The sequence below is a fragment of the Chamaea fasciata genome, unplaced genomic scaffold, assembly GCF_029207755.1.
Source record: "Chamaea fasciata isolate MVZ Bird 193981 ecotype frontalis unplaced genomic scaffold, bChaFas1.0.hap1 SCAF_18, whole genome shotgun sequence".
Classification (NCBI taxonomy): Eukaryota; Metazoa; Chordata; class Aves; order Passeriformes; family Sylviidae; genus Chamaea; species Chamaea fasciata.
The window spans coordinates 8,540,057-8,567,293 of record NW_027094103.1 but is presented as its reverse complement, the minus strand read 5'-3'; the positions used below and the strand labels follow the sequence as shown (position 1 = coordinate 8,567,293).

Genomic DNA, 27,237 nt, shown 5'->3' with positions numbered 1-27,237 from the left:
TTTGATCCCCAGAGTGTATGGTCCTGTGATCCCTTCTTGACCCTTTGCCACTGAAGAAATCTTCCATGAGTTGTTAAGCTAACATTGCTCAATGTGTCATGCTAAGGAGGACACTATCTTGTCTTCACCTGTAACAAAGTATATTTAGGAAAAGAGCTGGCCATTTGTAGACTATGGTATTAGATCATCTGCCGGTGAGTTAGGGCTGGGCTTTTCTTCCAAACATTGTGTTTCACAGCCAACAAGAGATCTTGGATCAGTTTGTCTCAATCCTCCTTGTCACCGAGTTATATTTTTAGGCTGTGTAACACCATGTATTAATGAGTTTCATGATTTAGCTGTACATACTTTTAATGAAAAAATGTGTAATTGGCTGGCATCCAGTTCTTGTGAGAGACTGCAACAAAAATTCCCAACATCCCCTCATTATTGATGGAGGTTTTGTAGACTTGCACTTGTAGCCAAGCAAATGAGCCCGGGTAACCCAGCCTCCCCTCAGTCAGTTTCAGGAGGCTGGGATCAGGGGCCGATCAGCCCTAGACACAAACGAGGAGCCCGCCGGGTGCCAGCTGCACATAGTTGGCACGTCCGTCCCGCAGCGCAGCGGTGTCTCTGCGGAGGATGGGTGCCCGTGGTACGCGTGTTGCCAGAGATCCGCTGCGCCCGCCGGGCGGCGTCCCCCCGGGCTGTGCCACCGCCGGGGCTGCCCCGCGCAGACACCGCACCCGGGACCCGTGCCTGACCCACCGGGCACGGCCGGCGGCCGCGGTAGCGCCGGGAAGCGGCCCGGCCGAGCCGCCACGGCCCGCGGCCCGCAGCTCGGCATCGCGGGAGCGCCGGCACCGGCGGACAGGGGCCCAGACGGTGCCCCCAGGTCGCCGGGGCTGCCCTTCGCGTCGCGGCCCTGCAGGCCCGGCCGCGTGGAAAGCCGATCTCGGCAGGGCCGTCCCGAGTGCCGCTCGCTCCCAGAGCCTTGCGGGGCCGGGCCGAGCCGGGCCAGACCGCCGGCAGCCACGGGAACCGCTCGGCTCGGCCGGGCCCGGCGGGGCTGCGGGCGGTGTGTGCACGGCGGGAGGGACTGAGCGGGTCAGCGCGGCGCGGAGGGCGGGGATAACCCCGTGGTGGCCGTCACGTGGAGCAGATGAAAGGGAAGCGGCTTGGCAGGGCGGAGAGGAGCCGGGGCGAGGGAAGGGGAGCGCGGCAGCGAGGAGCGGGGCGCAGCGCGGCGGGAGGGCCGCTGCCATGGGACGCTGACCGGCCCGGGACCCCGGCCCCGGAGCTGGAGCCGCTCGGGAGAGATGCGCGGCGGCGGGGCGCCGCTTCCTCCCGCCGCGCGATGAGGGGCTGCGGGGCCGGCGCGGCGCTGCCCGTGCCGCCGCTGCCGCCGCCTCTGCTGCTGCTCGGGGTGCTGCTGGCCGCGGCGCCGGGCGCGGCGCTGGGCAAGGAGACGGCGTTCGTGGAGGTGGTGCTCTTCGAGTCCAGCCCCAGCGGCGACTACACCACCTACACCACGGGGCTGCAGGGCCGCTTCTCCCGCGCGGGGGCCACGCTGAGCGCCGAAGGCGAGATCGTGCAGGTGAGCGCGGCCGGGGGGCGCCGCCTGCCCCAAGATGGCTCCGCGGGCCCGGCACCTGCGGCACAAAGCGGGGCCGGGCCCGGCGCCCCACGTGCGCCGCGCGGCCCGGGGACGCGGTGACAGATGCGCGCCCGCGCACAAAGGCCCAGCGCCGGCCTCACCTCGCCGGGCCGCCGCGCTTTGACAGCCGGGCGCGCGGCGCGGGCTCTGCGCGGCGGCGGCGGGCGGAGCCCAGGGCCGCCTCACACGCGCGGCGGGCTCCGCTCCGCTCCGCTCCGCTCGCCCCTCCGCTGGGCGCGGGGCCGGCGGGCGGGCGGAGGCGGGGCTGTGCCGGGCGGCCCCTGCCGGTCCCGGAGCTGCCGGCGGTGCGCGGCCGGAGCCGTGCGGGGCTGCTCCGCTCCGGGGGCGGAGGGGCCCGGGCTGAAAGTGCCGCGGCAGTAATGGGGTGCTGCGCCCTCGGGCTGTGCCGCTCGTTCCCCGCCCCGCACGGAGCTGGAGCCGGGGCTGCTGCGCTCGGGGTCCCTCGGAGCCGGGCTAACACCGCGTCACGCTTCCTACAGAGCTCTGCTTGACTTGCTCACCAGAGAAATGGGGCTTGTCTTTGAACGCAACTATCCTTTTCTCTTATTGAAACTCTTGAAGTGCTTATCCAATTCCTTTGTAGTCGCTCGTAATTGCTGGCTTTATTTTTTCCCCCCTCCTTTGGCTAAGTAGAGAAAAATTACTTGAATGGTGTTTTTGTAAGTTTGACTGTTAAGCAAGTGCCAATAGCAATCTTAATTTAACAGCTGTGGGGGTTGGTTTGTTTGCGTTCCATATATGTATGCATACGTACACATACATACACATGTAAATATACACACAGACTTTAAAAGAATCTAACTGGTAGCAAGTAGGTTCTAAAAACAACTGTTAAAGCTCTACAAACTCAAATAGATTACTATCAAAGTATCTTTTTAAAGTAGAGAATACTGGTTATGAATGCTTGATATTTCAAAACAGTTTCAGCTGGGATGATTTCTTATAAAAGCTCTCTTGAAGGCAGAAGAGTTGTGAGAACAAATTGCTGATGTAAGGTAATTTTTCAGAGAAAAGAGGGATGGACCAATTAAGTTATAATTATGACATTTAGAAGAGGTGGTGCTAGTAGGGGCTGGAACTGACATGGACTTTTTTTAACCTTTCAGTGCTTTTTCATTTTAAGACTTAAAAGTGTCTTTGGGGCCAGCAGGAGACTTCAAAGGATCCTTTTGTGTCAAGTGTTGGTATTAAGAACAGAACATAGGCCACTTACTGAGGCCATGCTTTCTTGGTGACTGTAAGTAAAAGTGGAGAAAAAATGAACTGTTCTGTTCAGACTCAGATTTGCACAACTTGAAACAAGTGTATTAAATAGACTTTTGCAGGCCTTGTTGTTTGTAACATCACCTGTCTGCTTCCTCTTCGTGCCTGAACAGACAGCACCCCAAATAGGAAAGGTGAAAGCCACATGATGTGGCAAATCTTTCACAGTCATTTATCACTCAAGAATTGATTTGCTTATTCATCTGGACGCATGCTAGATAATGTATATCGTGGACAGGTTTGGGGGGTTTTTGTTTCATGGGCTGTGTGTGGTGCTCGTTTTTTCAGAGGGAACCTGGCAGATAGTGTTTATAGCAGCTAGGCTGGATGCTATCAGTTGTGTTTTCACTGTTGGGGTTTTAGATTGCATATAACATTTCTTGTCAGTGTCCTTCTTCCTCTGTCATCCTGAAAGGGAGTTTATCTGAGCCAAAATTGATACAGATTTTCCACAGCATTGTCTTGCCTTCCCTTATTCAGATAGGCTGTGTATTTTTTTAACATTTTGAATCTGCTGTTCTGGATCATCATTTAAAGTTCACTGTGAGGTGTAGAAAAGGCTCGTGAAGCTGTTGCCACTCAGAACCTGTTCAGCAGCAGCTAGTTGTACATCAGTCAGTGAAGCAAGCTCTTCTTGGCCCCAGCCCCTTTGTCAGTGCACACAGCTCTTTCAAGAATAAGATGCATTTTTCTTTAAGATGAAATATTAGAAATTCTTGAAAATCAGGCACACATTAAAGAATGGATCAAAGGAATTGTGGTTTTGGGACTACACAAAGGCTTACTTTTGTTTATGTTAATAGCATCAATTACTCATTGGTCTTGAAAGTCTGAACAAAAAAACCCCAACCTTAAGAAACAATGCACTTTCAGCTTTTGATAGGTCATACATCCACTCCTGAACTAGTTATTGGTCAGATTCCTATCCAGTAGTGGTGTGCTATTATATTGTTTCTCAAGTTATTGTGAATGAATCTTATTAGGGTCAAGTGTCTCCCCAGAATAACTCTTCAGAGAGATGAAATGTTCATATGTCTTCTTTCATGTGGCCACAGTTTGTATTCAGCAAATTCATCCGTGTGTTGCTGTGTCAGCTGGTCCTTAAACTGCTCGAAAGTCTAAACCGTTTTGGTGGTGTCTGGCATCCTGGAATATCCCATGTTTCCTGGGGCAGTATACTGGCCATTGATATGGTCGAGAGATTGGAAGTTGCAGATATTTGGTTAGAGACTGACTGTGAAAACCAGACTTTGTTGAAACCTCTAAAATGATATATTGCCTTTAAAACAAATTATGACTGGAGAACTCCCTATGGTTGAAACCTCTCATACCATTCAGGGCAAAAGTTCAGTTGTAGTTTTGTCTCAAAGTCAGTGTTACACGGCCACAGACTGGCAGTGCTTGGACAGTACAAATCACTGATTTGACTAGCAGTGGCTTTATTGCTCAGACTGAGATTATGTATCTTAATCTACTTGCAGCTGGTGAGATCCTGTTCCTGTTGCTTGTTCAGCTTGGTAGCTAAGGCGTGGAGCATCTAATGTTGTGTTTCTTATGAAGCTGTGGTTGTGATGGGACTGTTCAGGTGAGATGCTTGGGAAAGAGGATCGAATTTAATGCCTGTGATGCATCAAAATCTTTAAATGATGTGCATTCATAATTTTTTTTCTCTCAGTCTTACTTTCTTTGTACTCCTCCCTTAAGGGTACTGCTTGAATACAGTAGATATGGGTGAATTACTGATAAATACAGTTTTGGAGGGAAGCAGCATGGAGGAGAGATTTGAGGATATTATGCATGGTTTTTCTTGTGCAGCAAAAGTTTGTGTTTTGGTTGGTTTGTTTCTGCTTAGAAGCCTCAGCAGGGAAATGATGAACTTTATGTAGCCAATGAACTGGAGCAGTGTGCTGGTGATGTAACAATCTCCACTTGGATATATGTTTTATGCTTAAAAGGTAACAGTCTGGGGAGAACAAGCATAACTCAGTGATTTAAGCTCCAGGAAGAAAACAGAAACACTTCCCAACTTCTTGCATGACACTTCCTAGTAGCAAATTATTGCCCATCTTTCTCTTGTAGAAGGTGGGGAGGCTTCAGACTGGACTGCAAGACAGTGCTTGTGTGTTCCTCCCTTCCATCTCCCTGCCACCCCTTACTTTAATGGCTTTGACTCTTTCCTCTGTTTTCTCAAAATGCAAAAGTCACTAAAGGTTGCAAACTGCACTCTGAAGCATTGGGCAATTTTTAATGGTGTTGAAAGGAGTGACTTGAAATAACTCTGCAGATACGTAAGATGTCTAGCCATGATCAGAGGAGGCTAAGTCAAGGGAATGTTTGTGTCCTTGGAGAGTGGAAGACAAAAATATGTATTTTCGGGGTTTTTTGGTTGTTCTTTTGTGATCATGCAGGTTGAGTTTCTTCTTGCTGAGTGCCTGAAGGCCATTCAAAATGAGGAAGTGGAATTATTTGTGGCTTTGAGTCACTGTCTTATTGAATGTTTTCTTTGCTAGTTACCCTGTTAGAATATGAAAACGCCTGTGATTGGGTTTGTGTTAGTTTCCCATACCTAACTGTAAGTCTGTGGCTTGCAGTAATGATCCTGGGGACATCAGGCGCAATGCATTTATTTGGGCTCCAGGTTTGCTTCGTCATCACGTCCTTGAAGGAAGCATAATTTGCTTTCTAAAGAAGGTATCACTTAGGCAAAGACTTGCATAGTTGTACCTGGACAGCCTTTGTAGAGTGTAATGCACAGGCAGCTTGCTCACAGCAGAGGTGTTGTCTTGGGCTTGATCTCAGGGCAGATTAGTCCAGCTGTTTCACAGTTTTATCCCTTCTTCTGTCCTTTTTTTTTTTTTTTTAAAGCTTCAGTCATGCTTTATCCTGTTGTGTACTGCGATGTGGGGGGTAGTTGAAGACAGCCTATTAAGGTGTTTTATTTAGGTTTTTATCCTCTTGTACTGTTTTGTCTTGACAATGAGCGCTGTCCTCACACCCCGAGCTCCAGCCCAGTCACATCATTGCTGGCTTATTTTGCAAGGAGTTGCCTGTTCTCATTGGCTTCTAGCTGTGATGTTGTAAATAAAGATGCTCATTTTTTTATTAATTCTTCAACACTGCAATATCTAAGGTGTCTCTTAGAGTGGTGGTGAAAAGACACGGGAGGGGGCTGATCCAAAGGTGAGGTACCAAATTCAGGGATGAGTTACTGGTTCTGGAGGAAGCTCCAGTGTCTGTGTAACAGGCACAGAGCTGCAGCAATACCAGAATCCTTCTGTTAGAACCTTGTTGAAAGACTAAGGCAGTCCCTTGAAGAAAAGGTGGGAGGCACAGTGTAAGAAAATGCAGTAAAAGATTATTAAAGTATGGAGAAGTTAGAGTGGAAAGAACAAAAAATGCTAATGTGACCCATTTAGAGAAAGAAGAATAAAGTAGGTTAAGTAAGTAAATAAAAGCAGAAAGCTCACAGCACTGGCTCAGTACTCAGACCAACTAGTGTGATTTCCCTACTTCCAAGTAAAGGCGGGGAATCAAGTGGGGAAAATAGTTTGTTTGGGAGTTCAGGTAACTTTTCTGCATCTATCTATATGTTTAATTAAATTTCCTCCCAGATGCTGAAGATCTGTACTGTTGAAAACCTTGCCTTTTCTGGCAGGATGCTGACCACTTCCTTTTCTATCTGTTCCTCTTGCTTGCTTGGGAGGTGGAAGTAGGAAAAAAAAAAATCCCAGAGAGGAGTGGTGCTCAAAAATTGTGATCCATTTGGAGAAATTTCTTCTCATTCATATATATTTATTTATGTTTAGACTGGATCTATGTGACTACAGTGGTTTATATATAATTACAGCCTGCTTCACAGTGTCACCAGCAGTTACGGCCAGCCATGCCCCATGGGTGGAACTGGTACTCAATCCCCCTGAGCACCTCGCTGGTCCCTTTACTGGACAGCAGAGCTGCTGCTTTAGTGCTTTGCCTAGGGCTTCTTGGTGCTTTTAGGGCTTCTGAAATGACACCAGGGGAAGTGTGTAGAGGGCATAATTCAGTGTGGCAGACCTGGAGGGAAGGAACCTCAGGCAGCTCTGCTGCGAGCAGATCTTATAGGAAAGTCTTGAGTAGTTGTATAAAACCATTGATTAGCATACATAGTAATTTTCTTCCAGTTTATACCATCTTGTGGTGGAGTGTGTATTTAAAAAGGCTCCTTTTTTTATTACAGTCTTCTAGTTCTTGTTTTGGAATTGCAAAGTGAGGCCCTTCTGAACTAAAATAACTTTCAGAAACGGTTTTTCAAAGTACAAATGCTTTCAGGAGGCCAGCATTGGACTGGTTAAGGAAAGATAAGATCTGGATGCAGTAATCTGCTGTATGTTCTACCCAGTTATGTAGGTGGTACATGTATTTGCATTAATACACTTACTACATTGGAAGTGCTCAATTTCGGAAGCATTAGGTGTTAACTGGTACAAACTATCTCTTGTTTTGGGCATCTGCCCTTCAGTATTCAAATATGTCCAAACCAGAGCGTGTGCCTGCACATAAAAACAGAATGAATGCAAGTTGAATGCTTGGCCTTATTTCTTGTTTCCTGACTTAAAAGGAGGGTCCTTCACACTCACAGAGATCAGCAAAGGAAAAAATAGATTGTTTTTATACAACGATGTGGTTTGGAGCTGTTAAAACAGCAGCAATAGATTCATGTTAAGAAAAAAAGTAATTCTGTTGTCTGCGTTTTTCTCCTGTGCTTGGCACAAACCAGAGGTGACCAGGGAAGTGTGATCCTGCAGATACCTAATTGAGACTCCCAAAATTTGCACTTTACTGCACTTATCCCATTGGTGAAGCTGCGCTTGTATTAGGTTTGAGTAGCAGTGCTCAGGAAAACAGGCCTCTGGTGACTTGGGGTGTCCTCTTCACAGTGGCCGACTGCTTTCATTCATTTTTTTGAATTTCCTTTTCATGCTGCTTAGGGACTTTTGTTGTTGCACTTGGCTTTAAGATGAAGAGCCAGTTTACAAAGGTTGATTAGGTGCCTGTTATGTTCCAGACACAAGTACAACCTTAAATATGCAGTTTAATATATGCAGACTCTCTAGGCTTCTCAGATGCATGTTACTGGGCGCATTAATGTGAGGATTTTAGTTGTTTTCTAAAGCTGATGGCCAGCTTAAGCTTTCTGTTGGTTTCCTTGAGCTTAAGCTGCTTTATTATTTAGCATAATTTTCAGTAGTAAAGCAGATGGAAGAATCAGTGAGGAGGTGACTGTCCTGAGAAGAACTAAAGGGCGTATTTTAGAATCTGTAGTCGTGTTTAGAGTACAACTGTTTAATTAGCTGTACAGGCATGCATGTTGCAAGTATGTGCCTCCTACCGTGAATTTATTGCATGTGCTTGGTAAGCAATTCTCAAATAGTTCTGATTGTAGTGTTTGAAAAATTGCTTTTAATTCAGAAAAGAGCCTAGTTTGTGCCAAGATCTGTTTTCCTACTTTGAGGCTTTTGATGCTTGCGTGCTTTAAAAAAATACACACAATAAAAACGGGTTTAAGTGTGGCTGTGAAAAATCCTTCTCTACTCACTTTATCCATTCCACTCTGCCCCTCCTCCCCCAAGCAGAAGAGACTCAAAACAAACTTGCAGTTGAGTTTCCCTTTGGAACTGCAAGTTTTGAGCTTTAAAACTGTCTACTTTGATGACACATTAAGAAATGCACCTTTGAAGGACTGAATTGGAAATGCAGAAAGTATTCTGTTCATTTTTTTTACACTGATGGGTCAATATCACAATTCTTTGGTTCATGGAGAAGAACTACTTTTAAAGGCTGTGGGTTTTTTAAAAATTTTATTTTCCTCGGAGAGATTGCCCTTGTGAAGATTTATAGACTTCTTGTTGGGCTTAGCTGAATGGTGGCACTCTTAATTGAGCCTTGATTGGCTTTACACTAATAACAACAGCAAGAATAATACCTGTGTCTCACAGATAAAACATCAATATTGTATATACAGCATGCCAGTTGTGTGCACTAGTGTTTTCTGTTCCTGCTGCACAAGGTTTAACCTGCCCTTGCTGGCTTTGGAGGTTAGGATATGCAATGTAGCAGTTGCTGCCCTTTTCTCAGGCACACCAGGTTTTCTCCTAAGGCAATCTCTAAAGGTGTGTATGAAATAACAGGGAATGGTACTCGTTACCATTCCAGTATTGTACTTTAATAGGTTCAGCATACGTTCTCATACCTGATTTGTATTTATTTAGAAGCTTTTTAGAGCAGATGCTGTCTTACCTGCTGTGAGAATGAAGAGTAGATGAACACTTTAGGATCTGGATGCCAAGCTGGCAGATATCCTGGATGATGTGTAGCAGGGCTGGGAGCAAGAAATGAACTCTTGAAACAGTGCCAAGGGATGCTGCTGAGTTCAGTATTTAGGAGGAGCCAAACTCTGGAGACCTCTTCTTGCTCAGAGTCAAGGTATCCCCAGTCTGGTAGGCAGCAGTGTTTTGCCTCCTTAAAAGATACTATCTTTTACATCCCAAAACTGGATCTGAAGAAAAGACATTGTGGACTAGTTAATGCAAAAGAACTTCCAAAGTGTGATGGTGTTTTGGTTTTCCACTATTTTATTTGAGAAAGCTACTCTGGCAGAGTTCCCCTGCCCCCATTCAGAACTGTCAGGGATAGTCTTTTAGGGTTTGGATACTGGGAACTGACAGAGATTTTTCTACAGTGAAATAACAGGGTTGTAGTAGCAGATCGGGGTAAATCTCTCACACCGGAGCTGAATCTCCTCAAAGAGCAAAAGTCAAATGAAGTGGTCTGCTCTCCTGTTGTCTGCCACTCCTGTTATCTTCAGGCAATTGTGGGAAGGTGATTTGAAGTCTTTCTGGGCAGCTTTAGCATTAAACCTAGATCCCTGATGTGGAATAGTCAGCCAAAATGTATGCACACGTTTGTGTGTGAGGTATGCAGTACAAACAGAATCCCTGTTTCCAAAGTCTGTGTTAAGTGTTTGTTTCAGGGGCTTGGATAGGAACGTTCCTGGATCCCAGAGACACCCCAGCCTTGGAAGCTGGATGGGAAGAAGCTAACTGTCCTTGTTAGTGAAAGGCCCGAAGTGTCCTGAAAGAGTTAAGCTCTACTTAGCTCACTCGTAAGGTATTTAATATCCTTATTAAACTCAACTGCTGGTTCACTTTTTTCCCTCTTCTTATGTTGAATAAAATTTCTTGAAGAGCTGAGCCTCTGCCTCTCAGATCAGAGGCTCACATGTTGAAGCTGGCAGTGCTAGAGGCTAGTTCCTATCTGTGTGACAGCATTTTTAATTTAACAGGACCGGCTTTGATGTTCTTGTGTATTTATAGGCAGCTTCAGATCACTCCAGTATGTATTCTTTTTAACTGGAGCAGAAGTTCTTCCTCACACAACAAAATTTCTTTCCCTCTGTTTACTCTTTGGTCTCTTTTGGATTTGTAGACATCAGAGTGGTTTTATGTTACAGAAATATTGCTTAAATACTTACAAGGGGGAACCACTTGATTTCCTTTCTAGTTCCTGCAGCTTGGGGGTAGTCCAGTGACTGGATTGTAGCTCCTTGTTTGAGCCTTGCTACAGACACATTGTAAAAGAGATAGATACAGTAAAATAGAATTTGAGCAAAACCCAGTTACAGTGAATCCTTCTCCATTACCTGTATAAGCTCAGGTGGGTCTGTAGTGGGTCAGACCTGGAGCACCCTCAGGAATCACAGGTGTTTGTCACAGACCCTAAGGAAGGAGCAGGTTGTGGTGTGAAGAGGAACTGAAAACGTAGGATTTGACTCTCAGCAGGAGCGGATCGGAATTTAGGGAAAAAAGTTTTAGAAGGAAATTGTCACTTGGATCATTTGACTTGAATGAAGCTTCAACCAGACTTGGGCAGGAGTCTTAAAAAAAGATACCTGATGAGCTCTCAGTCAGGTTTTAACCCATCTCAGGGTTCTTTGCCCCAGTGACTTCTCTGCTCCACTGTCATTGGGCTACTCAGAGCTGGCACTCTGCTTCAAGAAACAGAGGCATGGGGTTTGGGCACTTAAAATGCCACAGGCTTTGGTGTCTGAGGCCTCGTTGTGATTGAACCTTTACCTTGATGGTGCCGCAGGAGGCAGTATGGATGTCATAAGAGAGTATTCCCTCAGCTTCTGCTGTGGGCTTCTCTTTTCTTCCTTCCCCTGCCATGTTTCCCTTCTGCTTTATCCTAGCCTGGTGGTGTGGATGTCATGTGGGTTCCCTTATTACTGATGTCCTGACCCACAGAAACTTTGCCAGGGCCAACTGGGACAGCAAAGCAATGGCATTTTTTCCTGGAACTCCTCCATGTGGATGCTGGTAGTTTGGGCAGATTCCTGTATCCTGCTCTGCTGCACTCACTGTTTGTTGTGAAGTTCTGTACGCTTTGTGTTACAGGATGGTCTCCTAGGTCAACCTGGAACACCATTATTGAAGTAGCAGAATTTTTCTGTATTATTTTGAATGTTTTTGCTTTGTAAAAAAGTCTTTCAGTGGTGATAATTTGTTTTAATGCACGGCCTACAGAGGAAAAGGTCTGTGGGTTTAGACATTCCTGCTGTAGAAGCACTTCTCTGTTGGTACAGCCTTTTCTAGTTCAGCAAGTGAAATCAATGTCACTGCCTAGGTAGATAAATAGCACTGGAAATCAACCACAGGAGGAAAGTGCTTGCTTGCCTATTTGATATAAGCAGTTTGCTCAAAGAGTAAGGCTTCTCTTACTATAGACATTCAGCAGGGAAATAGAAACGTGTAACTTACTAATGTAGCAGTGAGAGTTTCTGAAATACGCCAGTAAGCAGAACTTTGTAATATACAAAACTAGAGAAAGAACTGTATGGCTGCTGGAGTGCCATTCCAGTGCTTGTGTCTAGGCATGGATGCATGCGATAGTGACTTCATTCTTCTTTAGTTCCTGCCTTCAAACTGTTGTTAACAAAGGTAGTTTTCCTTCTCCCTGCATACCCTGAAATATCCTTGGGAGACAGGAAAATTTATCAGGTGTGAAAATACTCAATGCTTCTGTCTCTGGGCAGGATTTCTCCAACAACCACAAGTTGTACTAGGTAGCACTACTTAAGAAGCTGAATTGTGTATTTTTTTTTTTTTTTTGCAGTTCTACTATCCAAATACTGGTGAATGTTGAAGTATTGTCATTATAAACATATTCCAGATAAAATGGGTTCTGCAGTCTTTAGAACAGAATACACAAACTGATGCAATCTGTTCTTATTCTTAAGACAGCAGAATTTTGACCTAGGTTAGAACTAGTCCAGGTAGGAACGACTGAGAAAAGTAGTAGGAATCCTGAGTATCTGTCAAGGGGATGTTGTGTGGCAGGGAAGTTGATTTTTTTATAGGATTCTTGCAAGAAAAAAATCTTGGAACAGCAAACAAGAGATGTTCAGAAGAGCAAGAGAGAAGTTGAACAAGCCTTAGAAGAAAGCCATCCTAAAGCAGTTGCTGGGCTATAGCAAACTGTAAACACTGCCCAGCTGGAGAATATCCTCTAGCACTCTCTCTGCCTTTAGAGGCATGGTGGTTATGGCTACTCTGCTTTAAGGAATGGTTCATGAACTGTATGACAGAGGAATTTAATCTTTGTATCAGTATGATAATGTGGCATATCCACACCCAACTGCAGGGCTCAGTTTCTCAGCACAGAATAGCATTTTGTAGTCTGAAAGAGAATCTCTGCGTGACTTCACAGATTTTTTTTTTTGCTGTTCGTGTTGTATGGAATTAACATTACAAACTGTGCCTCTGGGAGGAGAAGTTGGTTTTATTTACCTTTTCAAGCTGAGACAGCTGCTAGAAGAATATAGTTTTTATTAAAAAACCCCAATATCTATTTAGAGATAAGGCAGTTTACATTAAAAATACATTTTAGAGTAATTGCAGACATTTTCAGTGCTTCTCCTTCAGCTTACTTCTTAAGGATACAGAGTACCTTTACAAGTGTGTAGTAATCTTTAAAGCAATTAAGAATCTGCTGTTTGACTGGGACTTCGTGGGTACCTGTGTTTTTTGGTTAGTTTTTTTTTTTTACTGTCCATTTAGAAACCTGTCAATGAAATGTCCTTGCAGATGCCGAGGGATGACTGCTAACAGTGAATGAAGCGAATTATTGGAAGCATGAACAAAATGGGTTAGAACAAAACATATGCTCTGCTTTGCAACAGGTGAGCATATGCTGTCTAACTGAAAAGCTAGAAAAGGTTGCTTTGAAATCATGCATATTTTAGGAAAATACTTACATTTTCCGATGTTGGCGTGTTCCTGTCTCTCATTAGCTGGTGGAGAATTGATCTCTGGTGTTCCGGCTCTAGGATCATGTTTCTAGTACTGAGGCAGGTACTGGATTATTCAGTGGGTGAATAAACTTCATTCACGGTGTTTAAAATTTGGCAGCTAATCCTGGCAGAGCAGCAGCTCTCCCCTGCTGTCCTGCAGGTTGCTTTTCCAAGCCCACATTGTTGCTCTCTGGGCTGGATGGGAGAGGAGGTGGGGAGCAGCTTTCTGGGAGGGCTCTGATGCTGTTTACAGCCTGAGATTGTTCCTGGGGCTGGCAGCATGGTTCCAGGAGCCCTGATGGACAAGCAGTGACTGATGTCAAATTTGGGTGAGCAAGGGAGAAAAAAAATCAGGTCTGACCTCTGATTTCTTTCCTGGTACCTTTTTCTTGCCTTTGAATTCTCACTTTCTGATTACTTTTAGTTCCTGTGTGAATTCTCAGGGCACTGCCGGGGAAACACACAACTGTTTCTGAACACGGTGAAAATGATTTGCAAGCGAATTAATAGAAGTTCATGATCCTAATGTTTCAAGCCCATTCTTTTATAAAAATTAAGACAGGAAAAATTATAATAACCTCTAACTACTTCAGAGTTAATCTTTGTGTAGCTGAATTTCTCTTCTCATCTATCTCTGAGAGTAGAGAAGGAAGCTTTGGTTTGTTTTGAAATGTGATTGGTTTAGTCCTGCAGCTAGAGGTATTTGATAAAAGCTCTTTGTTTTTGTTATATCTAGTCACAAATGTGCAGTAAAAGTGAATTAAATTAGGAAAAGAGAGAATTTTTTATATGTGATGCTCCTTAAGCGTTATTTTTAGTATGTCTTATTTCTGGTCCCTTGACATAGACCAGGTCTCAAAGGACACTGAAAGGAAATGCCAAGGTGGTGCAAAATCTTGGAATTCCCAACCCAGCCCTGCAGGGTCTGTTAAAATAATCACTGATGTTTGAGTCATGGCTATCCTTCAGGACGATTTTATAGGTGGCACTATTTCTGTCATGTTCTGATATTTCATGATGGAATTACTTACAGATGGGTTGCAGGCAGAGAAACTAGGGTTGGTATTTTTTATCTCAAGAGACCTTACCTTTCTTGAATAAAGCTAATTAGTAGTGCTTTGGAAATCAGTGCCTTTCTTAGGGTCGAAATTAGAGATCTGACAGAGAGAATTAAAGTGCAGATAAGCAGATCTGAAAGTTGGCTATTCAGGCACATCTCAAAGTTCCAGCAGGATTTACTCTTTTTTTTTTTGCTCTAATATTTCCCAAAAGATGGGTCATGCATGAATAGTTGCATCAGTCTGCAGTCTGTTAGGTAATATGCTACTTTTGTAGTCCATATAGCAGAATACTAAAAATTTGTCATCACATCATTTTATAGTACATTTTGTGATAAGTGTTTTGCCAACCACCTTTCCCCAGCCCGCCTGCCCGAAGCCAAATCAAGTTTCTGAAATTGTAGTGTGAGATTTTAAGCTGCTGCATAGATTGAAGATGCCTCTAGACTGAAAATGAGAAAGGCAGAACTTCGTTTCCCCCTCAGTTAAGTATTAGAACAATCGTGAAACTTTCAAAATACGATTTAGTGGCTCTTTCAGGCCTGACACATCCCCTTGCATCAATCACTTGTGCAAAAATATTTGTATAAAGTTAATACTGCTTCCAGGTAATAGTGGTCTGTTATAAAAAATTTTGGATTCTGTGCAGTCTTCCAGTTCAGCACTGGGAAGGACTGGGCATAACAGTCGACCTTGAGCAATGTGTTGGCCATTCAGCCACAGGCACTGCTGCACAACATCGAAATTCCCTGTGACACATTTTCCCTTGTAGCTGTCAATTGCGGCTCCAACGTTTTGCAAACAGCCACAGCTGTGTTTTCATGGTACAGCTCAACTGAGCTCTTCTCTCTGGTTGATCTGTCTGGGAAGCCTGCTGTTGTGATTTGCCCAAGCTGTTTCCATAGTCTTTGGGAAAAAAAAAAGAAGAAATTGAAAATTTGGGTCTCCTGTTGATATGCAGAGTTTGTGCTGACTCGTCAGGCTCTGCTGCTGAGTGAGTGATGCAGCTGGTGCAAATATTAGCCAGTAGCAGTGAAGTAATGCAGCACCTAGAACATTGAATATTTTGAGTGGGAATTCAAAAACCTGAATAATGTAGAACTAGCCGTTATTTCTGTATATTCTGGTGTGAGTTGCCTACCCATGTTTTGCAGAGACATTCAATGGAGGAGCTATTCAGGCAGCCATATGAACCATATATATTGGGGATGCTTTTTAGTCAGTTTCAGGTTTGCACAGAATGGTTTGACAGGTAACTTTTCAATTTGCATTCAAATAAGTTTTTAGATGCTGTAACCTCTAATTTTTTAACCCTTATTCCATTTGTCCGTCTTGTGTACTGAGACAGGTCTTGTAGAAAACGATGATCACAAAATTAACAGCTTTATCTTGTTAAATGCTTGCAGCAAGTCATAATTTTACAGGTTCTCTTCAGTTCTGACTGTTCTTAACTTTGAAACCGTAGTTTTGAAACCATAGAAAGGTCGGAAGAGGCAGCTCATGGGCTAGATGTTAAAGATTCCTGAGAGTTCCAGGAGAAGAACTCGAGACTGTTCCTCCATTCAGCAAAATCAGGTCTGAGGCAAAAGCACTTGGTTATACTCCCTTGCCTTGCACACCCAAAGTATGTGTGTTTAACCTGCACACACCAGTTTTACTGCTTGTGTTTTCCACATGTGCACCCCTGATTTTCGTAGTGGTAATTCTGTCCTGCTCTCAGAGCTTTGGGACCACCTCAAAATAAGTGAGACTGCTGAAAAGAAGTTATTTACTGTGGCAAATCCTGAATCCTTATTACCTAAACTATCATAATGGTGCTGTTGCAGATACATGGTAACATTTGACAAAGCAATGAGGAGTTAAATCTATCTGAGCTTTCATTTTCTGTGTTGGTATCAGAGGTCCAGTTATTTGAAGTATCAGCTAGGTGTGAGAGAGGAAAAAAGATTCAGAACTAGAAGGTCCGAACTAAAAATGCAGCAATATCTTACCCTGTGTTGTAATCTGGATGAAGGTTTTGGCAGCATATCTACCAGGTTTTGAGTGTTTTAAATACAGATGTGCCTTAGTAAAGAAGATGCAGCTTAAGTTTGATCGTAGCCTTGTATAAATACAAGTCAGACAAGCTGCGATATAAAAAATAAAGTGTAGAACAAAAGCAGAATTAGAAAAATGGCATGGACAGCCTCACTGTAAGCAAGAGTCTTGTGTTTAATTAGTAAGCAACCTCTGTTGTTTAATAGCCAAGCAAAAAGAAGCTTGGATACAGTAAATCCCAATGGTTTTTGCAGATTCTGTAATTGAAATATATGGGTACATATGCTTGAGTATATATGCTGGTGTCAGACAAAATGAAGTGGCTTGTTTGAGATCAAAGTTCACCCATCTTCTGTTAATGTAAAGATGAGTGCCTTTCCCTGCATCTCTGTGTTGGTGGAAGGTGGGCTGTAAGTGTGTACGGTTGTGAGCCATCTGGCCCTGAAACAAAACTGGGACCCCAGGGAGCAGGAGGGGAGTGGTGGGCACTGGCCCACTCCTGGTGTGCTCCAAATGGTAGGGAAGTGTGGAAACTCAAATTTCATGAGGAACTTCGGAACAAAAGTAATTAAATTGGTCCCATTTTTAGTTTAAGAACAGAACATTGAGTGTCTACCTTTACAGTTGTCTTTCAGCATAAAGACAGACAGGCTATTTTCTTATTTTCTGCAAAGATTTATTTGAAGTTTCATTTGTTAGGAAGCCTGGCTTGTCACTACTGTGAGAATGGGTGGGAGGCCAAGGGAAGCATTTAGTTTAGTGGAGTTTGCTGGATTTGTGGGATCCTTTGGCCTGACTTCAGAAGGTATTTAGATAGTTATAGCTGACTTGACATTACTGAAGAGAAATGATGTCTTCTAGCTTTTTAAACAAATGCATAATGTGTTATGGAAAGTATCTGTGTGATATTAGGAAAAAATTCTTTACTTTGAGGATGGTGAGGGACTGGCACAAGTTGCCCAGAGAAGCTGTGGATGCCCCATCCAGGTTGGATGGGACTTGGAGCAACCTGGTCTGGTAGAAGTTGTCCTGACCATGGCAGGGGATTGGAATGAGATGAGCTTTAAATTCCCTTCCATGCCAAACCATTCTGTGGCCCTCACAAATTGATTTTATGAGTCCTACTTTTTCTGACCTCTTTCTCGCCTCTAAAACAAGAGGGAGGAAAAATTGGAAGGTGACTATTGGCATATCATTTTTTAGTTAAGTCACGAACACTTCAGGCTTAATGTTTAGGCTCCTGGTGATTTTTTTTTTCCTTTACACAGAAATCCCTTGCTGAGGGCAGGGATATTGGGTACTTAAGAGTTAAATAATCTAGCTTTGGAAGCAGCTGAACAGTTTACACTCCTTGCTGGGCTGTACAAAAATACTTTTCCTTTGAAGTACTAGGAGGAGCGGCTGAGGGTAAAACCTGGAATGGGGTTGTAGCTGGCAGTTTGCAGTGGGCTTAGCTTGGAGCAGGCAGCTGCCTGCAACTGCACTGTGAGATGGCAGAGAAGGTCAGGGTTTCTTTCAGTCTTGCCATCACTGTCTCAGTGTGAAGGCTTGCTTTCTGAGATTCTTCAAATGCTGTTTAGTTCTTACAATTTTTTTGGATTAGGACACATTGCAAGAAATACAGATTAAAAATATCCTTTCCCATAAAGGCATGAGAAATACAGGGATCCTGTTGGAAGTTCCTTGGCTGCTTCTGATGTGATCTGGTAGTGAAGTGCACCCTGGTGCTGTCTGGGATGAAAGACTCACCTCTGCTGAGTGGAGTAAAGCAGGTCAAACTCTTGTCTGGAAAGATCTTTCCAAAATTTGCCAGAACCTGTGAAATCTCAGGCCTGATGTTACACCTTAGTCAATCTGAGCTCTCAGTGTGACAGGAGAATGACGGTAGTGGCACTTGCCCCAAATGGGGGAAACTGAAACGTGATTTTTGTAATAAAAGCCGTGGGTTAGTAAATAGCAGTGTGCAGTGGGAAGCTGTGTGCATCCTCTGCTGTGTGCAGCAGAGCTGTGCACGGCGCCGCTGGGTGCTGCTTCTGGAGAGCAAACCTTGCCATGGGCAAAGCCTGATGCACACTGGGTCTGATGCACGTGGTGGCTCCTGCCAGGACCAGCAGTGGGACTAAACAGACTGAATTTGCTCCCTGGTTTTCTAGGGCAGCACTTTGTCTCTTGAATTAATAATCTCTTGTCAGTATTTGCATGCATTTTATGGGGAGATGCCATTACATGAAACTGAGAAAAACAAATTTCCCTTTAGCCACTAAGGGTACAATCAAAAGCAATTTCCCCATCAGGTAACGAGGGGTAACATTAAAATGCCTGGCTGTATCTGTTGAAGAGACTACGATGGTCTGCTGCAGGTTAGATCTCCAAATTTCTAGTTAGAGTTATCTATAATAATAATAGTAATAATAATGACGGTGTCCTTTCATCTTCACTCATTTAAGGATCAGACACTTGGCTCTTGGTAGGATCTCTGTGTTTCTTTCCCTGCTGCTCTGCCATTCAGTCTTTAGCTTTCTACCTCTGCCTTTTTTTTTTTTTTCTTTCTTTTTGAACAAAAACAAAAAAAGCCGCTAAAACAGGCAGCATTTTCCTCTAAGGTTTCTGCTGTTCCTTTGCCTGGCTGGAAGACTCCCCCTAAGTTGTCAGAGCCGTGTATTCTTTGAGAGGAGACACAGGAGGGCACAGGCAGGCTGCCCACATGTTGCTGCAGCGGCGTGTGTGCAGGCTGTGTGTGTTGTGTGCCTGCTGCTCCGGGATCACAGGGCGCACATGCCGGCCCCAGTGTGTGCACAAAGCTGCTCTTGGACAGGAATGGGTGCTGCTGCCTTTTCCAAAACTGTGCAGGCAAAGCAGATATTATCAGGGCTGGCCCTGGGGCATAAAATAGAAAGATCAAAGGAAGTGGCAGCAGCACACAGAGGCTCTTCAAAGCCTGAGTAAGGGAGGATTGATAGAGAAGAGGAGAATGCTCTTGCTGATGTAATCACAGCCTGTGAGACAGGTTGTTTTTTCTTTTTTTTTTTTTTCTCTTTTTCTTAATTTAAACAAAGGCACAAAGACAGTCCTTGTTTGTTTAGAGAGGTGAAGCATGTGCCACAGAGATAGAGCAGGGATACCTCAGTATATGGAACATTTTCATGAGTAGTGTGGAGCTCAAATATTTTGAAGTGACTGCAAAGTTGCGTTTTTTTCTTATTTTGCTTTGCACAACTTCTGCATGTGGTATTCTCTCACTTGTGGTGTCCATGTGGAATGAAATAGGAAAATAACAAAGGAAGGAATACTTGTTTTCAGGCTGCTGTCCTTGTTAAAATGGAAGCTTATTTTGTTTTCTCTTGAGAATGCTGGTTAAAAAATTCTGGGATTTGTATGAAAAGAAGTTAAGCACGGGCAAGGTGGAGTTGGAGGGGAAGTGATAAACCAGATCCATTGTCAAGAAGCACAGGCTTGTTCAGGCACAAGCTGTGAATGGGAAAGAAACAGTTGTTCTCCTCCTTTATCTGTGGAAAGGGGGAAGAAGAAGTGGGACTTTTCTGGAACAAATGTGCAGGGGTGGAGAGAGTTTGCAATCTTCTCTGTTACAGACCTCACTTTATATGCTACAGCTGCCGAAGTATGTTTCTGAACCTTCATTTTGCCTGTAAAGGTCCCACCTTTACAATTCAAAGGGAACCTTGTGAAATTGTGACGTAGAGCATGGTAGTCCAGCTTTTGCACCCAGAGTTGTGCCTGTATGGTGTATGGCAAACGACTTGAGCTAGCACAGTCTGATATCCAAAAGTTACATGAAGACATGGCACAAAGCCTGAATAAGTACTGCCAAGAAAGGCAGTGCACATCAATTAATATAGTTGCATTGATTTTACACATGTTTGGTGCTCAGGAAGGACAAGCTTTTCTGCTTAGATGGTGAGCAAAGCCTGCTTGCATCTCTTGGTATAGGCTGGAGGTCCATGGGAGGGAGAGCCTGTCCCTCTAAGTCTTTGGGAAGCTGTTAACTTCAAAACTTAAAATCAGCTTCACCTTTTTGCGTTGTTTCACTTATTGATTGTTTTAGAAGAAAGACCTAATGGGATTATGTCAGTCCCAAAATGTATTCCAGGATGCCAGAGATCAAAGTGGTTGTTCCTGCTGGCAAAATCCACAGCTTTCCTTCCCCTGTAGGCCTGAGACCGTTTGCAGTGCAGTTCAGATTAGTACACAAAATTGTGGTTCTCTGAAGTTCGAAAATCTATCATAAGGGAAAGGTGACTGCCTATATTGTTAACTTTATTGCCTTCTTCTGGGATCAAAGCTACATTTATAGTCTGCTGAATCAGTTTATTACCTTAACAAGGCAAGCAGTAAGGTCCCTGCTGAAAAAGGGATTCATCCTCTTTGTTGTGGAGTATGTGGGATGATACTGGCATTCTTGTGTTGCCTCGTATGGAAATTTCTAAATTTTGCTGGTCAGCATCAAAACTTTTTTTCTTCGCCCTCTTGCATCTCTCTTCTGCCATGCTGCTTCTATGGATGTGTGTGATTTGATACTTGACACTAATAGAAAGTGCTTCAATACTTAAAATACTCTGATTTTGGTTTCTACTTAGCAAACCTTCAGGCACCAGGAAATTTGCACATCTTACAGAGCTTTGAGATGAGCTCTGACATGTACTTGTGTTACTGCTGCAGGCACTTTCCCCTCATCATACACAGAGGCTAGAGAAAAATTCTGGGATGGGAATCATAGCAGTTACCATGGCTTTCTGCTTTAAAATATATTCTTTTTGGAAATGCCATCCAGATATGTGAAGGACAGACTGTTGGAGAAAACAGTTAATAAAGCAGAGGTTTCTCTGCCCATAGAACAGGGTAAATTGGTGGGTTCTGCCATCAGTATGGCATCTCCAATCTTTGCTTCTAGTGAGCAACAGGATGAAAAAAGAGAGGTTGTAGCTGATTTCTTGTGTGTGCTGCTGAGTCTGTGCAGCCACTTCTGCCAGCGGTTATCTGTGGCCTTTCGATTCATACAACCAAGTGAATTAACACAACTGCCACGCTGAATTAACCAAAAAAGTTCCTCTGCTCCAGTGACTGAGGCAGAAACCAGTAGCAGATATTTGTGAAGGAATGTAAGATTAGAGCAAGCATATGGTGAGAATTCTGCAGTACATGCTTCCAGGCTCTGCCAGCTTGTGGCTTAGGTCTTCCCATAGGGATCAAGTTCTACCGGAGAGCCCTTGATGGGTTTTTCTTTCCTATTTTTTTTCCAGCCCATTACTTCATGTGTTGTCTAAATTTGAAAGCATACAGGGAAGATCTGTTTTGGGGGTTGCTGCACACTGTGACATTGTACTTTGTTTTTGAAGAGCAGTGGAGTCCATGTTGCTGCTTGTAGTGCAGGAGGTGTAGAACAGCAGTTTTACTGGCATGTCTGACAGGTACCTGCTTAAATTGCTCACTAACAGGATTGGAGGGAAGACAACTAAATCTCCAGGATTTTTCTCATTCTCTTACTGTTCACTGTGTATTCTGTAGAGTTTGTTTTTGGAGCTGCAGGGGGAAAAAACGTTGCCAGGAAGTAATTGTTCTTTCTGTCTCTTCCTAATTCTGTGCAGCAGCTGCCTTGTCTTTAGCTGCTATTAATGGTCAGAGCTTTGTGAACAAAGGAGCGTCGGGCTGATGTAACTTCTTCCTCTGTTAGACATTCCCTCTGAAGCCATCTTTTGTCTTGATGGCCCTATTGTAACCATTCATATACTGATGAATGAACAGGAAGCTGATGATGATAGTGAGCAGATGAGTTTGATCATGAGCAGGTTTTACTCAGACTCCAGCCTGAGGGAGTATATATAGGAACAGAGCTGTAGCACTGTCAGCTAAAACGTCTGATTTGTTCATTCAGATTTTCTTTTGTGTAAGAAACTAGAAAAGGTTATTAATCTAGGGGAAAATGTGCTAACTTTTAATAGATAACAACGGTATTACAGGTACAAATACAGTAATTCTGTCTGTGGGCTCATCATACAAAGAGAAGTTTACTTGAATGGCTGTAATTTTTGGGGGGGGATTGTGATTTCTTGAGCTAGAATGACTGTTTCAAGACCGATGGTAAATACTTTGCTGTACGGTTAGCTACCTGACAGAGGCTGCATGTTGTATGACAGTCAGTGAAACATCCTAACCATGGCTTTTCCAGCACAGATGTTCTTCTCACGTGGCCTTTGCTGATTGTGATATATATTAGCTTTCTATAGATAGATAAACTATTCTCAAAATGCCTGATGGAATGGACTCTTAAATGCATTTTTAAAAATGAACACCAATTCAGTGTTATTTAAATACTACAGACAAAATTAATGGCTCCCCGGCAGTGGAGGGCAGATGTGCTTGTGAGTGTGGTTGTTCTTTTCACAATGCCTAGCCTTTCCTGTTTATTTTTATGATTCAGCAGAGATTCCATTGACTTTGTTTTTATTTTTGCGTCTGTCACGTTTTCTGCAGGCCGTTCCCTTTGTTTATATCTGGTTGAATGTGCCTTTTCCAGACCTTGGTTAAAGGATTTCTCCCAAGTCACAGCTCTATGTACAGCAGGTTATCAGTGCTGATCTTGGTTAATTGTAATACAAGCTGCAGGCATTCACCAGGGAGAACAGAGAAGCATCATAAGAAGCTCCTCAAAATTGTGGCTAAGATTTCTTTTCCTTCTTAAGGATAAAGTGTATTCTGAAAACCTTATCCTTACACTGAAAATTTCATGGGATGTTGCAGTTAGTAGGAAGGGTAAGAAGAGCAAATTATCAGAGAGCAAAGCAGAAGATTTGGTGAGCACCACTGGGTCCAAGAGCTTGAATGCTGCATGGAGTGCATCATAAAACTGGAAAGGGAGACCAGATAAAGGAACAGGTAGATCACAAACTGTGGATCAGTTGAGTCATGTAACAGAGTGACATTCACTGAAAAACACCTGAGTTTTATCAGCTTGGAAGGCTGTTGACAAGAGACTTTGAGTAAAGCCTGATGTAGAGACAGTGATTAAGGAACAACTATTGGTTACTCCTTGTGGTGCACAAGGATTATGAGAGCATTCTCATTGAAATCACAAAACAGCTTCATAGTCAAGCAAAAGAAAGTACATTTTAAAAACAGTAGGTTGTGTTTCTTGCTGTAGAATGGTGTAAAAGTCGTAAATATGTGTGTCATTCCAAGGGAATTAGGTAAAAACATGGAACATAGATGCATTAAACACAATATTCTGGTGAAATCTCAGCTCTGGAAGTATCAATCACTGGTAGCCATAATTAAGAGGCTGTATCTAAAGCATAATCATTCCTTGTTTTTTCTGCTTTTCGTGTTCTCCGAATTTCTGCAGTTAGCTGCTGTTGGAGGTAGGATACTGTGCTGCTTGGGTTTTTGGTCACACCCTGCATGGCTGTTTTTGACTTGCCCAACATTGCATAGGAATCCTGTGGCAGAGGAAGCCATCCCGTCTGTTGGGAAGCATTCAGGCTGCTTTAACCACAACTCTGTATTTTCTTTTCTCATAGTATCTTGCCTCATTCACTGCACTGTCCAAACTTTCTGACATGCCAGGGGGATGTCCTGCAGACAGCACTCATTCACCCCACACTGCTGTGTTTTTGGAGTGCAGTTTTAATTTCCCAATCAGTGAGGCACACCTCAGTGTTGAGGTGTGCCAGCAGAAGACACACAGCACTAAACCCAAGCCAATAGGCTTTACTGAACTTACTGGGATGGGTTGTATGCCAGGGCTGGAGGAGCTGGGTGAGAAAAAATGGGATGGGAGTGAAGTAGTGAAGGGCTAGTCTGGAAGGGAGGAGAAATGAGGCAATAGATTAGTGACCATATGAAGGAGGAATCATCTGGAAGGAGATGAAAAGATGGAAAAACTTTTGATGTCTCCTGAAATACAGCACAAGCATCTGAAATCTAAGGCTGAGTTGGGCTCATGATTTCAATTATTTTAATTATGGTGAAAATTTAACTTTAGAAACTTCTGATACCTGTTTTTTTCCACCCATACATAGGGTGCTGTAATATGGTAAGTATCTACGTTAATATTTCTCAGAAAAATCTGAGAAAACCTGTTTTGGTTTTCCGTTCTGTAAAACAGTTCACTTTTGTATTTTTTTATTCAAAGTGGAATTGAATTTTGCTGTTAGATCAGGAATAAATTCCTTGTAATGAAAAGGGAGTGCATCAGGTCTCCAGAATTCCAGAAACTTCCATTATTGTTCGTTTGACTTTAAATAACATTAATTGAATCCTTCAGGCACCAAGTGCTAAGTTCCTACAAGTGCCTTTGATGAATGAAAAAGAGCAAAGAAGTGATAATTAGTTGAGTGCAGAATAGTTCTGATTCTGGTTCCGGATGTCAAAGCAGAGGCTGTGAGCAGCGAGTGAAACTGGCCATCAAGTCAGCTTTTGATCTGATCAAGTATTATGAATTATGCTCTGGACTGAGTTACATTTAAGTTGGTTATTTCCTGTGCAAAATAAAAACAAAGCAGGGCTGAAAGAGGGAGGATGAATTTCACAGTGTGTGAAATGGGCATGTTTGCAGAGACTAGTTCAGCAATGTGCTACCTCAGAACTGAGCGTAGCTTTTTATTTTCAAGTCATTCCCTCTACTATACGGAGCATTCTTCAGTGGTGACTCAGGGTAGAGCTAATCTCACTCAAAATGGTTGCCAGTTGCCACTTGGAACAATAGGACTGAAGCCACAGGCTGCCATCAGGTGGTAGTTTTTAAGAAGGGCGTTTTTTCCCCAGTGGATTTGAGTGCTTTCTGTCTGGCAACATGAAAGATTGCAATATGCACTGAATTCTTGTGAGAGAAAGTGTTGAAACACTGCATTACTCATTGCTTTGCCTGAAATGGAGAACCCAGTGCACCAGGTATTTTTCTTTTATGGAAAAACCTAAATGTTAAACCTTAATATGTTTCCAGTAACAGCTCTTGGCAACTGATTTACTGGCCTGTACTTCTTTTAAAGTACTCAGTTCCTCTCTGGGCAGGGACATCTCATCTTCCTGTAAAGGAGATCACACTCTGTTGCATACATCCTGTTCTAGAGCCTCATCTTGAGTAGTTGCAGCAGAGACTTTGGCTTCACCTGTAATTCCACAGTGTATAGGCCAGATAGAGTGTGCTAATTGGAGCTGACACGGAAGTGCACATAAAACTAGGTGTGATGTTTGGATTTTGCCAGAAAACGTGCAAAGCAGGTGCAGAGCATGAAGGATGCTGTGGAAGTAACTTCTTGAGAGCTTGATGCTGGAGAAAGAGGAGGCAGTTTGGAGGCAAACAGTACCTATTTGGAGACCCCTGCTTTCCCTTTTGGGTCCTTTCCCTCTAAAAGTTACCTAGCACCTTAAAATGTTTTCACGTGGGCAGAAGCTGTCAGTTGAGTACAAATCCATTGAAGTAATCTAGGTTATCAGATGAAAGGAAGGTCAATCGATAAGTTTTGGAGAGGAAAGTTGGAGCACATAGTGAGGAAACAGGGATATATGAGAAGGCATGTGACAGCTGGAGTTGGAAAAAGAACTTCTGTGAACTTCACTGGTTTGTATATTGGACCAGAATGGCTTATAAAAGGTTAACAAGAATCTGACCAAAGGAAAACTTTGAAAAACAGTTTAAGATGAGCAATACCTTCAGACTGTAAACTCTCACAGGAATTTTCTTGGAACTTTTTTTTGGTTGTTGCAGTGTAAGCTAAAGTTAAATGTAGAGAGCAGGAGAGTGCTTTGTAATTTATGACAAAATTCAACCCAAGAATATGATAGTTATCCTCAAGTCAACTATTTATAAATTTAGAAATCTTAAAGGTTAAGCTTTAGAGAAATCTGTGCAAAGGTAAGAAGCAAGGGGAGGTGTCCAAAATAGTCCTAACTAATAGCAGCATAACAAAGAAGTAATGGAGACCCATAATACCCATATCTGATTGCAATATTTTTCTTCCTCTAATGTCTTAAGAGAGATGTATGAAGGGATTTGCAGTAGACTGGGTCAGAACTGGGTGATTTGTGGCAGAGGAGTGAGGAAAGACTGAACAGAGTATGCAGTGCAGGTACTTTCATATCAAGACAGAGGAATAAATACGATTCCTTAGAAATAATGCAGTGTGGGAGGAGCAACTGGGAGAGTGTGGAGAAGAGTGGGTGCTGGAAAGTCTGGTCTGGGCAGTGAGAGCAGGCACTGCTGGAATCCCACCTCTGCTGGGCCTGTGCCTCGGGGTGTGCCTGAGCTCTGGGAGCTGAGAAATGATTATTCCACCTCTGAGCTGAGAGCATCTTGTGCAGCACAGGCTGAAGGAACTTTTCTGCTGGCCAGAGATCGTGTGGTTCATAGAATCTTGAAAGAGTGTGTTTGTAAATATTCTAAGATCAGTTCACATACTAAACTGACAGAGTACATCTTTAGGCTATGAACTGTTATGTTTCTGCCTTGAAAAACTTTTTTCATGCTGAGTAAAGCTGACTATATTGCTGATCTGTCTTTTCCTTCCCTAATGGTACTTCCAAACTGACTTGCAGTCAAGGTACTGATCAAGAACTCTCTAAATATTAAAACCTTTTTTTGCTGACGGCTTTTTTTTTTTTGTTGCAACCCAGAGTATTTGTTCAAGCCATGTAGCTTTGGTGCCATTTGAATTAGCACTCAAGCTGCCACTGTGCTGACAGCAACTGAAACTTCATGCTCCAAAACACACGCTCAAGAAGTGTGTCTGTTCATCCTTAGCAGATGCCAGCTGCTTCCCTTCTTTGTCTCTTTTGGGGAAGATACTGGGCATGACGTGGGAGGTAAATATAATGAAATTATTTCTATCCTACCATTACTTGATAATTCAGCGACTGTATTTTTAAGCTCTGTCGGCTAATTA

At 43.5% G+C, this 27,237-nt stretch overlaps 1 protein-coding gene across 2 annotated transcripts in view; it reads left to right on the top strand.

Annotated features, from left to right (window-relative positions):
- Positions 1-1,141: 1,141 nt before the first annotated feature.
- ZNRF3 (zinc and ring finger 3) overlaps positions 1,142-27,237 on the top strand; it is a 64,393-nt gene continuing 38,297 nt past the window's right edge. Inside the window, exon 1 of one of the 2 annotated variants that reach the window (XM_066199353.1) lies at positions 1,142-1,576. In XM_066199353.1, coding sequence (XP_066055450.1) covers positions 1,142-1,576 — 435 coding nt within the window. The remainder of the gene's footprint in view (positions 1,577-27,237) is intronic. The other variant, XM_066199354.1, reaches the window with a different exon arrangement.